The 14929-nt window shown below is 37.6% G+C and overlaps 1 protein-coding gene across 5 annotated transcripts in view; it reads right to left on the bottom strand.

Moving 5' to 3' along the window:
• Positions 1-14929, bottom strand: part of LOC5567281 (putative uncharacterized protein DDB_G0277255) — a 470679-nt gene that overhangs the window by 314712 nt on the left and 141038 nt on the right. For 3 of the 5 annotated variants that reach the window (XM_021837646.1, XM_021837643.1, XM_021837648.1), the window contains exons 2-3: positions 7435-7754; positions 6508-6968 (exon numbers count right to left, since the gene is read on the bottom strand). In XM_021837646.1, the coding sequence (XP_021693338.1) occupies positions 6508-6884 (377 nt within the window). In that variant the 5' untranslated portion in view covers positions 6885-6968; positions 7435-7754. Of the gene's footprint in view, positions 1-6507; positions 6994-7434; positions 7755-14929 lie in introns of all 5 variants that reach the window. The other 2 variants (XM_021837645.1, XM_021837647.1) reach the window with 2 other exon arrangements.

Here is a 14929-nt window from a genome sequence, read left to right as displayed (position 1 = left end):
AGAAATACTGCAAAAGAATTCAAAACATTTCCTAAACGGGATTCCCCCAGGAATTCCTTTAGAAATTCCGCTTGCATTTTTTAGAGGTTTCCCTAGGTTATTCTCAGAGGATTATTCTAGGGAATCTTCAATAAATTATTTTCCAAATTCTTTCAGTGATATCTTCAAAGATTCTTCTTTGTGTCCCTGAAGGGACCCTACGAGGCATTCGACTTGGGGTTTTTGAAGGGGTTACTTCAAGAATCTACCAGAAATTTCTCCGAGGATTCCTTAAGAAATTTATTCATAAATTCATTCCAGGATTTCTTGAAGGATTTTTTTTTTCAAAGAAATCCACTAGGAATTATTACCTTAGAGAATCCTGTAGGATTGCTTTAAAAGTTCTTCCAGAGATATATTAGGGAACTTCTCCAGGGAATTCTTAAGGAATTTCCCCAGTTTTTTTTTGGCGATTCCTCCAAGGATTTCACAATAACCTGTTCCACGAATTTTACCAGAAATTTTCCAGGGATTCAACCTGAAGACATTCAGAGAACTGCTTTGCTAAATCTTCTCCGTTATGGGATCCTTGGAGATCATCCTGGCTTTACCCTTGAAGGATTTTTCTAGAATGTTTAAGAAGAAATTCTAGAAGATTTTTTGAATTCCCAGTTAAATCGCCAGTATTTTAACGGTTTTCGGCTCTTTCAGTCTAGATAAGCAGCTAAAACGCCTTTTTCAAGAAGGTGGAATATACACCGAAACGTAGGAAAGTAGATGAAGAAGGCGTTTTAGCTGCTTATCTAGACTGAAAGAGCCGAAAACCGTTAAAATTCCCAGTTAAATCACTGGAAAAATATTGGTGGAGTTTATGAAAAAATTTCTATGAGAAATTCAGCAAGAATTCCTGAAGGTTTTCCTGATGGAAATCATGGATAATTATCTGGGTGGATTCCATGGGGGAACCTCTGGTGTAATCCTTAGAGGAATCCCAGGAGGATGTTTAGTTGGAATCCTTAGAGGATATTAAGGGGGATTTTTAGTTTGAATCCTTTGAGGAAATCCTATCAAAATTTTCGAAAAAATTCTTGGTGAAATTTCTTAAGGAATTTTCAGAGGAATCTCTGGTGGAATTCCTTCTATGAATCCCAGGAGGAACTCATCACAGAGTCACTGGAGGATATACTGGATTCCTAAATTACTTGTGGTTCTTTGTAAGAATTCCTGAAAACGCAAAGAATCCCTGGAGACATTCCGAGAGAAATTCCGGAAGGAATCTCTTGAGTAATTCTGCTAATCAAATCCTTTCGAGAAATTTCTGTTAAAATCCTAGGAGGAATTTTTGATAACCCGTGGAGATATCGATTCCTCAAAGATTTTCGGGAGACATCCCTTGATCGATTCCGGAAGGACTTCCTTAAAAAACTCCTAATAGAATTCCTTGAATAATTCCTTAGAAAAACTCCTGGAAGGAAATTCTGGTAGAATTCCTTTAAAAAATTCCGGGAGGAATCCGTAGTAAATAGCCTTCTTGAACCCAGAATAACCCTATAAGAATTCCTAAAGAAACCTTCAGAAGAATTCCTGATAGAATCGCTGACAAAACTTCTGATGGAACCCCAGAAGGTTTTTATGGAATCCCATGAGGATTTTATAATGAAATCTTAGAAGTATTTCAAAAAGGAATCCATGAAAGAACTTCTGTTGGGATTCCTGCAGAAACTCCCAATGAAATCTATTGAAAGACTCCTGATGAAATCGCTAGAGAAACGTATAATGGAATCCTTGGAAGAACCTCTGATATAATCCCTGGGGTAATTTCTGATGGAATTCCTAGAAAAACTCTTGGTAGAATTCCTGTAGGAATTCCAGGTAAAACATATGAAGAAACTCCTACAGAAGGACTCCTTATGGAAACCCTAGAAGGACTCCTGGAGGAACTCCTGATGGTATCTCTGAAGGAACTCCTAACGGGATGCTTATAGGAACTCCTGATGAAATCCCTAAAGAGATTCCTGACAATAAGCCTGGCAAAACTCTTTATGAAATCCCAAGAATAAATCCCGATGGAATTATTTGAGGAATCCCAGATATAATCTCTAGATGTATTCCAGGTGCATTCTCCGACGGAACTCCTAATAGAGTTCCTAGCGAAACTTGAAAAAAAAAAACCTGTAGGGATTCCAAATGGAATTTCTGAAGGAACTCCTGATGAAATCCCTTAAAAAGCTCCTAAAGTAATCTCCTGAATGAATCCTAATATAATCCCTGGAAGAATTTGTGATGTAATCCCTGAAGGATTTACAAGTGGAACATCTAAAGAAGCTTCTGATGTAATCTCTAGAGGAACTTCTGAAAGAATCTCTATAGGAACTCCTGTTGAAATTTTTGATAATATAACTGATAAGATTCCTGAAGGAATTCCTGATGGAATCTCTGGAGAGACTCCTTATACAATCCCTAAAAGAAATCCTGATGTATTTGCTTGAGAAAATTCTGATATAATCTCTAGCAGAATTTCAGGTGGTATCTCCGAGGAAACTTCTGATGGAATCTCTAGAAAAACTCCTGATGGAATCCCTGTAGGAGCTTCTGCTGAAATCCCTGGAGGAATTCCTGATCGAATACTTGAAGGTACTCCTGATGGATTCATTGGAGGAACTCCTAATGAGATCCTTAGAAGAATTCCTAAAAGAAACCCTGGAGAAATTCCTGGTGGAATCTCTGAAGAAACCCTTGATGAAATCCACGGAGAAACTTTTCATAGAATTGCAAGACAAACTCCTGATGGAATTCCTGATGAAATCCCTGGAGGAGTTCCTGATAAGATTCCTGATAGAATTCTTGATAGAATCCTCAGAGTTTTGGAGGAACTCCCGATATAATCTCTGGAGGAATTCCAGGTGAAATCTCGGAAGGAACTCTTGATGGAATCCCTGGAGGAACTCCTGATGAAATCCCCAAAAGGATTCTGATGGAAGCCCTAAAAATACTCCTGATGGAATCCCTAGAGAAAATCTTAATGAAAACCCTGATGGAACTCCTGATGTAATCCTTCGTAGAACTCATTATTGAAACTATAGCAGTATTCCTTATGGAATTCCTGAAGGAGATTTTGATGGAGTTCCTGGTGGAATCTCTGATGGAATTTCTGGTGTAATCCATACAACAACTTCTGATAGAAATTCTCCTGGTGGAATCCCTGGAAGAGCTTTAAAAGCAATCCCCACCTGAATGAATTCCTGGTGAAATTCCTGATGGATTCCTCGTAGGAATCCCTGGTACTAGCTCAAACAGGCAGGGGTTTTTATTAAAAAAAAAAACGCTTCAAAAATCTTTGCAAATGTTTTGGAAGAATTTTCCGGAAGAATTTCTGAAGTAATCTCTGCAAGACTTTGAAATCCCATATTGAATCATAAAATACCTTTTTATTAACAACATTTTGCAAATACTTCTGAAGGAATAACTGGTGGAATTGCTGCAGGATTCTCTGGAGAAACCAATCAAAGATTTTCTTTCTGAAACCATGACGAAATATCTGGAGGAATTGTTGGATAATTGTGTAGTAGAATCCATGAAAAGATAAGTAGGAATTACTGGCATATTAAAAATTATTAGGAATTACTGGAGGAATCTGAAGAAAAGAATAAATCTTTTGGAGACTTTCGATTGAAGTTCCTGGAGGAATACCGCAAGAAACTCATGAGAATTTTTTTTTGCAAATATTCTGAGAGGAGTCTATGGAGGAATTTCAGAACGAATTTGAAATCCCTCGACGTATTTCCGTAGGAATTCCTGACGCTTGATTATTTCTCAAATCATGGAATGTTTTCCAAAAAAATATGGATATATTCCTGGACGATTCCCTGAAGAAATACCAAGACAAATCCTGAAGAAATGTCTTAAAAACCCAATGAAAAGTTTTGCTTTTGAATCAAACAAATAGCTTTAAGATTATTCCCGTTTAATAGGCTAATTTCTGTACAAATTCTTGAGCAATTCTGAATAAATCCATGAAGGACTTTTTGGAGAATTCATGGAAATATCTGGTAGATGCTCTGAAGTAATTTCTGGAGGAAAGATTGTTAAATTTCAGAAGCAATCTCTGAAGGAACACTTGAAGGAGTAAGTACCTTCTGATAATATATGTATCTAGAGATTCCTGGTGAAATTCTTAGAAAAACCCTTGCAGCAATTCTTGCAGAAATTTCTTAAGCAATTTGTGTACTTGATGGAAAACGGCCTGAAGGAGATATTACTGGATGAAATACCATAGGAATTGCTGAAGGAATTTTTGAAGGAATTATTTGAGGAATTTCTGTAAAAATCTCTAAATTACTTTATGAATTGTGTAGGAAACTCTGAAGGAATATTTGGGAGAATCCTTGGCATGAATTTCTAAAGAAGTCCTAAGAAGATTTTTTTTTGTGAGAATTTGTTGTAGAATTTCTAGAAAAATTACTAGAGAAATGTCTAAATAAAACCCCTGTAGAATTTTTTGGAGAAGTTTTTAAAGGAAAAGAAGAATTCTTGGTGACATTCCCAGAGGAATTTAAGAATGTGCAATATCTCAAAGAATTTTCTCAAGCTCTGTATATCTGTTTTTATTTGTATAGAAGTTCTAGAGTTAACTTTTAATATATTTTTTTATCTCTGATATTAATTTCTGGAGAAATCTCTAAAGGGATTTGTCAAGTAATCCCTGAAAGAATCTCTGAATGTTTTTTTGAAGGAGAACTGGATGATCCTAGAAATGGAAATTTCTGAACGAATCTCGGATGGCAACTTATTTAGGAATTTCTGGCATGATTTCTACAGAAAATAAGGCATAAATATCTGAAGAAATTTCTGGAAGAATCCTCGGAACACTTCAAGAGAGAATCTCTGGAAGAATAACAAAAAGCTTCTGGTAAAACTCTTGACATTATTAAGGAAGGAGTTCCTTGAAAGATATTCTGGGGAATCCCTGAAAATTTTTCAGAAAGAATTCCTGATGAAATCGTTGGAATAATTTCTAAAGGAGGAAAACCTTAAGGAAATTGTTGGGGAATTCTTAGAATATTTTCTGTAGAAATCTCTGGAGGAATCACCAATTGAAGAATGACTGGGGGATTTCACTGAGGAAATCCTGATTGAATTTGTGGATAATTTCCTAGGTAATATCTGGGAGGAATTCTAAATGAATCTCTGATGATCGCTTCTGGTGGAACTTCTTTAGGAATTCATGGCGTAATTTCTGAAGAAAAGTAAGTTATTCATATATAGAAGTTCTGTAGCCAATTTATAAACAATTTTTTGAAGTAATCTCTGATGTTAATTTCTGGAGGAATCTCTGAAGGAATTACTCATCCCTGAAAGAATCTCTGGATGATTTTCGGAAGGAGAACTGGAACTTTCTGGATGAATTCTCAGAGAAATTTCTGAACGAATCTCTGATGGCAACTTCTTTAGGAATTCCTGGCGTAATTTTTGCAGAAAATTATGTATAAATCTCTTGAGGAATCACCAATATAAGGATGACTGGAGAATTTCACTGAGGAAACCCTGGTTGAATTTGGGGATGATTTTCTGTTGCATCTTCTGGGAGGAATCCAAAAGGAATCTCTGATGGTTGTTTCTGTTGGAACATCTTTAGGAATTCATGGTGTAATTTCTGTACAAAATTCCAGAGGAATCCCTGAAGAAATTTTTAGATGAATCCCTTAAGTACTTGGTTGAATTATTCGATGTCTAAAACAGAAAAACTTTAAGGAATTTGTTTGGGAATTCTTGATTTTCTGCTGGAATCTCTAAAAGAATTTCTTGAGGTACCCATGAAAGAATTTTAGGTGAAATCGCTTGTGGATTTTCTGGAATAATTCTTAGAAGAATTTCTCGAGAAATCTCATATCTCATGTAGTAATCCATGGTGGGATTTTTGGATGAACGGCTGAAGGAATCCTTGGTGGATTTTCTGGATGAATTCTTGGTGGAAATTTGGAAGATTTTCTAAAGGAAGAATACTTTGAGTAATTTATTGAGGATTTTTCATATAAATTTCTTAAGGAAATTCTGATGAAACTATCTGAAGAATTTCCTGTTGAAATTTTTATAGAAACCCCTGGAGGAAATTCTGGAGAAAACTTTGTAGGATTTCTTTGAAGAATAACTGTTGGAATTTGAAGAATTCATGACGGATTTTTTGTGGAATGACTGAAAAACTACTCTCTGATGTTAACTTCTGACGGAATCCGTATGATTTTCTAGGAATGAAACGAAATTTGAAAATAAAATGACACTCGACATACACACTCTAATGGTGGACTTCCCTCTTAGCAAAGATTGAAATTAAACTACAAAAGAAAATAAAAAAAAGTTACAGCTCAACACTCCCCCAGTGCTCTAAAAAAAACCGCATTACTCCACAATCGTTTCATCACGAGACAGCGAATTCATTAACCCACAACTTTGACAGTGACCAAAAACTGCTCTCACCACACGTTTATCGTAAAACTGAAACCCAACCCCACCACCATTGAAATGACTTACCTTAGCTTTCTATTTTTGTGCACCGATATGATAACGAGTGCATTGCCTAGCACAGCCCCGATGATGATGGATCCGAAGATTAAACTCTTCATACACAGAACGCCCACCTCGAAGAAGCGGTCCTCGTCGGGCGTGGAAAGCGCAGTGGTCGTTCCGTTGGCCGCCGCCGTCGTGATCAGATCCGTTACGAGGGGCGTAACGGGGGCCGACAGCGTTCCGTTCCCGCCGCCGCCGCCGTAGAACTGGTACGGCGAAGTCACGTTCCCGACGGCGAGGGTGGACGAGTTCGACGTCACCATTGCCAGTGGATCAAGGGTAGCTGCCGTGACCGGCTTGGGGACCATCTCCGCTCCGGCCAACATTGCTCTGAGGGCCATCAACACGCTCCGACCGACTTTGTGACCCTCGTAGCCATTGAACTTCACTTGCTCACCTTGACACACGCGATTTATCTACAGTGACTGTAAATCATATTCGTACTGGGCGCTGTTTTCACATCATGTTGGTAAAAAAAAAAAATGAATGATAGGTCCAATATAAAATACTTTACCATTAAATGAATTCCATCCAGGAAGAGTCAAAATTAATAGAAATCGTGCCCGGTAATCTTCGATTTGGGTAAATTTGTTTAGATACAAATAAACAAGTTTTTTTTTAAGAACAACTTTTTGACGATCGCGAAAAACTAATAAAAATGGGCTCATTAATTATTCAATTCATTTTTGTTTGCGTTGAACTAAACTGAAAATAACTTCTTTTAGAGAAATGATCTTGAATGTAATGATGCTTCCAAATAATTTAAATATTTTTATATTACCATCAAAACTAATCATGTGAATTCGACCTATCAATTGATAGTTTTTTATCAACTTTATGAGAAAAAACTACCCGATATAAATATGAATTTGAGTCACTGTGTTTACTAACCCGTACACTTTCTTCGAAGAACACGAAAATAAAGAACACATCCACACACACACGCTCGAGCAAAACTCGGAGCTTCGACGTATGGCTCGCCTTTTTTCCGGACTCTCACTTTCCCTTCCCGGTATTTATTACACACACTCTTAGCTCTAATTATGACGGTAATTAAATTATTATTACTTTTTCACTTGCGAGTGCCTCCGGTTTTGCTTTTTTCCCAAGACACTTATCGCAACTCTGCAGGGTGCTTCCACTACCGACTGGCTCCCGCCCAGTTCAAACAACACATCACATATTTGCTACGAAGCACACGCCGGGTTGCCCTGAAACGACAAAATAATATGAACTTAGTAGGTATGTGAGGAAGAATGGGAGAATGAGTATGAAAGTAAGCTCTGTATATGATGGGTGCTTCATCATCTTGAGAGGCTGCTTGTTGCTGAGAAATCTTTGGACGACGGGAGCAGACGTAGCACTTAGAACATATTTCTTAAAAATCGAGTAAGACAGTGACACTAATTGAAGGAGGAAGATCTTAATGAAACCAATTCACTAGAAATGGACTCAGAATCACATTGTTCTTATAATTTGAAATGAAAGTGCGTTATTTTTTAACAGATAGCTGTGAATGTGAACAGTTAGATTAACGGATCGAGTGATATATTGTTTTCTAAACAAGTCATACAGGTAAGAGAAGGGAAAGATGGGAGGAAATAGAGGTGAAGTCCCTTGAACTAGTAAAATCACATAAGCGAGATAGAAGCATACCACAATAGACCGATGCACGAGTTCATTATTTGACGTTTGAGCGGTGCCGTGTTATTTACGAGAACGTGGCAATGGGTGGATTCGCCACCGCTCAAACGCCAAATTAGTGAACTCGTGCATTGGTCTATAGCTTTAAACAGCGCCCTAAAAAGGGCACTGTAAAACGCATGAGCGAAAGGAGTGCCAATAGCTCATTACCAACGTGAATTAAGCATAACAGAATGTCCTGAAGATTCCAGCTTCTGAAATCAGTTTCACTTAATAAGTGTTTACCAAGTAATTGGAATCGCATTTGCGCAAAAACATGACATTTACATATCAGGTGAGTCGACAGTGGCCAATCAACGCTCTGACCACGAGAGTGCCATTCTGCTTTAAGAGATTTGTTAAATACCTCGCCACCCATGAAGACGGCTCAGTAATGTACAATTTTGTTTGACGACACGACTCCAAACTATTCCAATATTGCTTGTACTGGGTTGCCGCCCAAAAAATTATCTGAAGCTTCACCCAGCACTTCGAAATTGGAATAGCTGGCTCAGGGCCAATGAAGTCATGCGATGCTCCATCGTGAGCTAGCTCATCAGCCAATTCATTCCCAGCGATGGAAGATTGGCCAGGTACCCATACAAAGTTTACAGAGTTGACTGAATTCTATTCCTCAATTTGAGTTCGACATGCGATAACAAGCTTTGACCTTGAGTTGGCCGGAGCCAAGAGCTTTTATAGCAGCTTGACTATCTGAACAGAAGTATATGACTTTACCCATTACGCGCTGTTGAAGTGCTGATTGCACTCCACACATAAGGGCAAATATTCCCGCCTGAAAAACGATGCAGTGTCTACCAAGTGAGTAAAACTGATTCAGCCTTAGCTCACGAGAATATACACCAGCACCAGCTCTACCTTGAAGAAAGGAGCCATCAGTGTAACATACTATATTATTTGATGCTCTTCTTTCCAAATAGCCAGTCGTCCACTCTTCCCGTGAAGGGAATTGGGTGATGAATGTCCTGTAAGGAAAGTGACAGGCAATTGTTAGATCACTTGGAGCAAGGACAAACAACGAAATGTGTGTATGTCTACGATTCACTGGATTTTTCTCCGGTAGATTCACTACACCTAAACGGTAAGACCAAGAGAGTGCTTCTTGTTTAAGATGTATGTGTTGCATTGGTTTAGGTAGGATTTTTCTCTGGAGGAGGCCTAGGGTGGTGGGGGTGGAGCAACAAATTCTTTTTTTTTTTTCATTTATAATGTCGGTAGCAATTATCATGATTTTCAAAAAGTTTCGTAGTTTGCATATTGATTTCATTTGTTTTTCAATTTTGTCTCATATCGCCGCACACCAGTGATATTAGTAAATTTCAATATTCTCCATCATTTAATTCTTTATCTAATGCAGTAGGTGCTAAAACCCCTTCCAGAATTCTTCCACAGAACTCAAGAGGAATATCCCTTGAGATTCTTTCACGAACTTCTCAAATATTCAACCATGTACTTTTGAGAGACTCTTCTGAGAATTCTCACGGGAATTTCTGCATGAATTATTTCCGCAATTTTTAAGCGCTTTTCCAGAAACATTCATAACAATTTTCATTGAGTTCCAGCTGGAATTCCCACAGAACATCATTCCTGTGATCAATATTTGTTATTCAACAGATTTTTCCTGAAATTTCACTTACTGTTTTTTTTTTTTGCTTACTTGTCGAAATTTTAACTCATCCGGCAAGTTCTTCACTCACTTACTGATCTTGCCAGAAACTTTCTCGAAGAATCATTATCAAATTGCTTTAAAATTCTTTTGAAGACTATCGCCAGAGAATGCTTGAGAAATTCTCTTAAATATTTCTCCTGGAATACCCTCGACGTAGTTATTACATATAAATTCCTATTGTTAGTTTAAAATATCATCCAGCTATTCATTATTGGTTTGTTCAAGATTTCCTGAAAATACCGAGGTTTTTTTTTATAAAAAAGGGGAACAAGAAATACTATGAGCTACACTAAAATAGTCTTCAAGATTACCAACCAAGGACTCTTTCCCCAAATTCTTCAGAGAATTCACTAACTTTGCCTTCGAAGTTCTTCCTAAAGTTTTTCTTTAGATTCCTTCAACAAATCTTTCAAAAATCTCTAGGAAATTGTTCCTGGCTTGCTTGAAAAATTCGCTGCAAAATTTATTCACTACTTCCTGCAAAAACATTAAATGATTCCTCTAGATGTTGCTCTAAGAATTTCTCCCAACATTCCCCAAGATAAGCAATCGAACAGGATCCAATTGGGAAAATAATCTAAACGATTTCTCAGTGAAGTTTATCGCAAATCCATCTGTATCTTTTAACAGAAAATTCTTTAAGTGTTTCTTTTGATTTCTCTAAAAATCAAATTGATTTTTCCGCATTCCTTCAAAACTCTTTCGAAACAAAATAATTTAAAATTTGCTCAAAAACGCCTACTCTACTTAAGAAAATTCTAAACAATTCAAACAATACTGGGAAAATTCGTTCAACTATGTATTTTTTTTTCAAAAACTCTTTATACGCAAAACATTTCCGAGCAATTCAGGGATTTCTTAAGAGAAGTTCATTATCATATCACCTGGTATGTTGTCCTAAATTTCCCTACAGATTTATTGAAGGATTGTGCGGTTCATTCTTGAACTTCTCAAAAATTTCTCCAAAAATATTCCATCAAGTATTGTTTCAGATTCTAGAAATTACTCCATTAGTTTTTCAGAATGGTAGCCCCGGGATTCTTAAATTCTTTAAAAAACATCGAGAAATCTCACCATTTTTGGTTCAAAAATAACTCCAGAAATACCTTAATAGAAATTACTGTACGTAAATTATTCATCATATATGTATCAGATTTCCAGAGTAATGTCTGAGTTCATAATATAAAATGATATGAATTCTAAAGGTTTTTTTTTATAATTCCGGTTTGAATTGAATTCGAAAAAATTTCTTAAATTAAGATTTAAAAATTCAAGAATTATTATTTAAACTAAAAGTATTTGTACCTAACACCTAAGAAAACAGTGGAAAAAGGAACAACAAAAGATAAGTGATTACACTGCGGTACATATTTCTGTCTCAAGCACCAAAATTCCACTATTTTCTTAATTTAGGACTGCCCAATCCATTGCCGTTTTCAAAAATATAATAGCACTTCTGGTTAAAGAGATACTGGCTGTTGAAAATGCAGAATTTGACGATTTCATACATCTTGCATGCAAGTTTACGAACTTGTAAGGCAATTTATTTGCTAAAATTGCAATCGAATTCAAACTTGATGTTTTAAATAATACTTATCAATAATGTTCATAACATTTTCGATGCTCAGAAGTTATTTTATGGCGATTTAAAAAATTAATGTATTTTTCCATATATGAGAAACGAAGAACTTTGTATGGAGACTGCAAGCATGTTGAAAAAGTCGATGTAATCTAAATTTAGTCGTGTAATTTAAACCCAATTATTTGCTAAATGAAAGTTGAAGTCCTAATATACATGTTTGGTGAATAAAAGCACTAAAAAATCGTTAAATCGTAGTTAAAATTTCATATAAACATTCATAAAACCAGTGTTTATACAACTTTGGCGACCTGCAGCATAACATTGTGACTTGCTGGAAAATTTCTGAAAACGGTATTTGATTCAGCAACCCCAATTCTACTAGAGACACAAAATTTGATCCTTGAGACACGTGAAAAGCTTATTTTTGTTACGCTGTGTTATTTATAATATTTGTCTGGAGATAAATGATTACAGGATAATTGAAACCATTTCTAAAAATAAACTTAACTTCAAGACTAAGTTCCATGAGAATCTTCTTTAGGTCCTTGAAATCAAGCAGAATTTTTTCCTTGACTTCTGGATTGCCCAGAATTCTACCAGAAAGCCTATGGGAATTGTACAAGAACTGTTTCTAAAGAAATGTTTCGAGGAAAATCCTTGCAAATATCTTAATATATCCCCGTTCCCTTCACAGTCATTTTGCCAAATGTTACTCCACTGATTCCTTTAACGCTATGCTAATTTCGAGAGCAAAAGTATTCCTGGTATAAATTGGCGCTTATATTAAGCTGTTCGGTAATCCAATTCGCATGGTTATTAAATAAATTACGCGTGGTAAAGATGGACAAATTATGGGTGAAATTATGAAAGACGAGCGCTTTACCAACTAAGCTACCGAGCCACTTGGTGACCCAATAACTGAGTTGGTTACAAGTTTAGAATTCAAATCCCCACATGATGAATTAATTAATTTAATTTATATAAGAGTGTTACTGCCTCTCTGTAGTAGTCATGTCGTCATTTGAGTAAAAACGACACTTTGATAGCATTCCCGCATCTTTACTCTTCCTGTATTGTATTGTATGATGTAGGTATGATAGGCAAACAGTTTCAACACTAAACAAATCGCACTCGCTCTGCCCGCGTGTGTAGAAACATGAGATGGATGGAAATGGGTTATGATAAGGGTCTGCGTGATCTGTGGGGATTTGAATTCTAAGCTTGTAACCAACTCAGTTTTTGGGTCTCCAAGTGGCTCGGTAGCTTAGTTGGTTAAACGCTCGTCGAGCATACAAGAGTCCTGGGTTCAAATCCCAGCCGAGCACGTGGATTTTTTTTTTTCACAATTTTACCCATAATTTGTCCATCTCTACCACGCGTAATGAATTAATTAATTCCTGGTAGTTTTCAACGAAATCGAAGACGCTTTTTGTAGACGAGGGGTGGTTCATTAATAACGTAAGACAATTTTCGGGGTTTTTCAACCCCCCCTCCCCCTATGGTATATTTTTTTGTATGAAAATTAAGAATAAATTGTATGGCGCGTTAGAACTCTCAGACCCCCCTCCCCCCATAAACCCTTACGTAATTAATGGACAGCCCCTAATCCGTTTATTATCCGGCGATTTTAAGCATAACTTCCAGAAAAATAACTTTGTAGAATTTCTGACACAATTTGTAATGTATTATGGAAGTTTTCCTGAAAGACTTTTGATGAACTTTGTTAAATAGTTATAATAGATCCCTCATCATGAGATCTAGATAAACTGTGGTAGATGAACTTGTATAAGAACTATCTTGAAGATAACAATTATCTTGACATGAATTGTATTTCCGGTTTACTACTATAAAAGGGATTGTAGAGAGAGGCTCAGCCTCTTTCTCCCGTTGGATTTTGTGTAATAAAGAACATCAAGTAACAGTGGCGACGAGAAAATAGCAAAAAGTTTGCGATGAGCGCGTGTGGATAAATAGTCTATCGTTTCGAAAAGTGCAAGTGGTGCAAGAGCACGTGGTCGCGAGTGTCGTAAAGTGTGTGCACAGTAAAGTAATCGCTAGAAGATGCCGAAAGAAGTAGTGCCTTCCGTATCCGGGTCTCAGGCTGTGAAAGTGGAAGCAGTCAGTGGAGTGAAGCTGATCGGAACACTGGAAAACTTCGTTCCAAGTGCGGACTTCGACGATTACCTGGAGAGAGCGGAAAATTTCTTCGAGCTGAACGACATCAAGGATGATACGTTCAAACGGAAGCTGATTGTCCACTTCATCGGATTGCCTGCGTTGAAAAAGCTGCAGCAGTTGTTGTATCCCGACACACACAGGGATGTTACCTACGAAACGGTAATAGAGAAGCTGAAGTCATACTTCAGTCCCAAGAAGAACCGAATAGCCCAATCGGTGGAGTTTTTCAAGCGAAATCAGAAAGAATTCGAGAATGTGGCGGATTTCGCGATTGAGCTACAAGCACTTTCAAAGCACTGCGTTTTTGGAGAGTATCTGGACAAAGCGCTCAGGGATAAGTTCATAGCTGACCTTCGGAACGCCAAAATCCAAGGCGAGTTGTTGAACAGCGACGACGACACCACGTTTGAACGAGCAGTATCCAAGGCGAAAAACCTGGAGCAAATCGAGGCGGATTTGGTGAAGATGAAGAGCAAACACCAATCGGATCAACGCGGGCAGTACATGCGACGAAGCCGTTTGAAAACACTTGGCCAAGATGATGGTAAGCACAGTCAGCAAGGAAGCCGAGAGAGACGGTCCTTTTCCAGGAAGAGCTCAAGGAATCAAGGTAGGAAGGTGATAACGTGCTTTGGCTGCGGTAAGAAGGGGCACATCGTTAGGAATTGTTGGAGGAAACGAAACATGAACGGACTGGCGAGCAGCGATGATGAGAGCGACCTGCGGCAGACCGGAAGCGAGAGTGAGCTGCACCACGTGACAAATCTTCCCCTGTATAGAAAGGTATGACTAAACGGTAAGTGGTTTTATTTCGAGATCGACACAGGAGCAACGTATACGGTTATGAGCAAGTATGATTATATAGAGAATTTTTCCGATTTGCGGCTTCGAAGAAGTGAGGCAAAGTTGAAGGTGATTTCTGGAAGCTTTCTAAAGATAGCAGGATCGATTAGAGTTGAGGTTAGGGGCATAGGAGATCGTTCTCACGTTTTATCGTTGATTATTGTCGACGGGGATAGATTTCGTCCGTTGATGGGTCGAGATTGGCTAAGTCTATTGTATCCCGAATGGCGAAGCTTTTTTGTTAACTAATTAGGCGATAGTGCGAATATGAATGTATCAGTGAGTGACCAGAAGTGTGAGAGAGAAAAGAGTAATTTACTCGCTGTGTTGAAAACAAGGTACCGGGAGCTTTTTACGGATAATCTGCAGCATCCAGTGGAGGGCTTTGAAACTAGTATTCGCGTGAGAGA

This window comes from Aedes aegypti, chromosome 1 (genome assembly GCF_002204515.2).
Source record: "Aedes aegypti strain LVP_AGWG chromosome 1, AaegL5.0 Primary Assembly, whole genome shotgun sequence".
Taxonomy (NCBI): domain Eukaryota; kingdom Metazoa; phylum Arthropoda; class Insecta; order Diptera; family Culicidae; genus Aedes; species Aedes aegypti.
The sequence above is the reverse complement of the archived record's forward strand: the minus strand, read 5'-3'. Positions and strand labels throughout refer to the sequence as shown.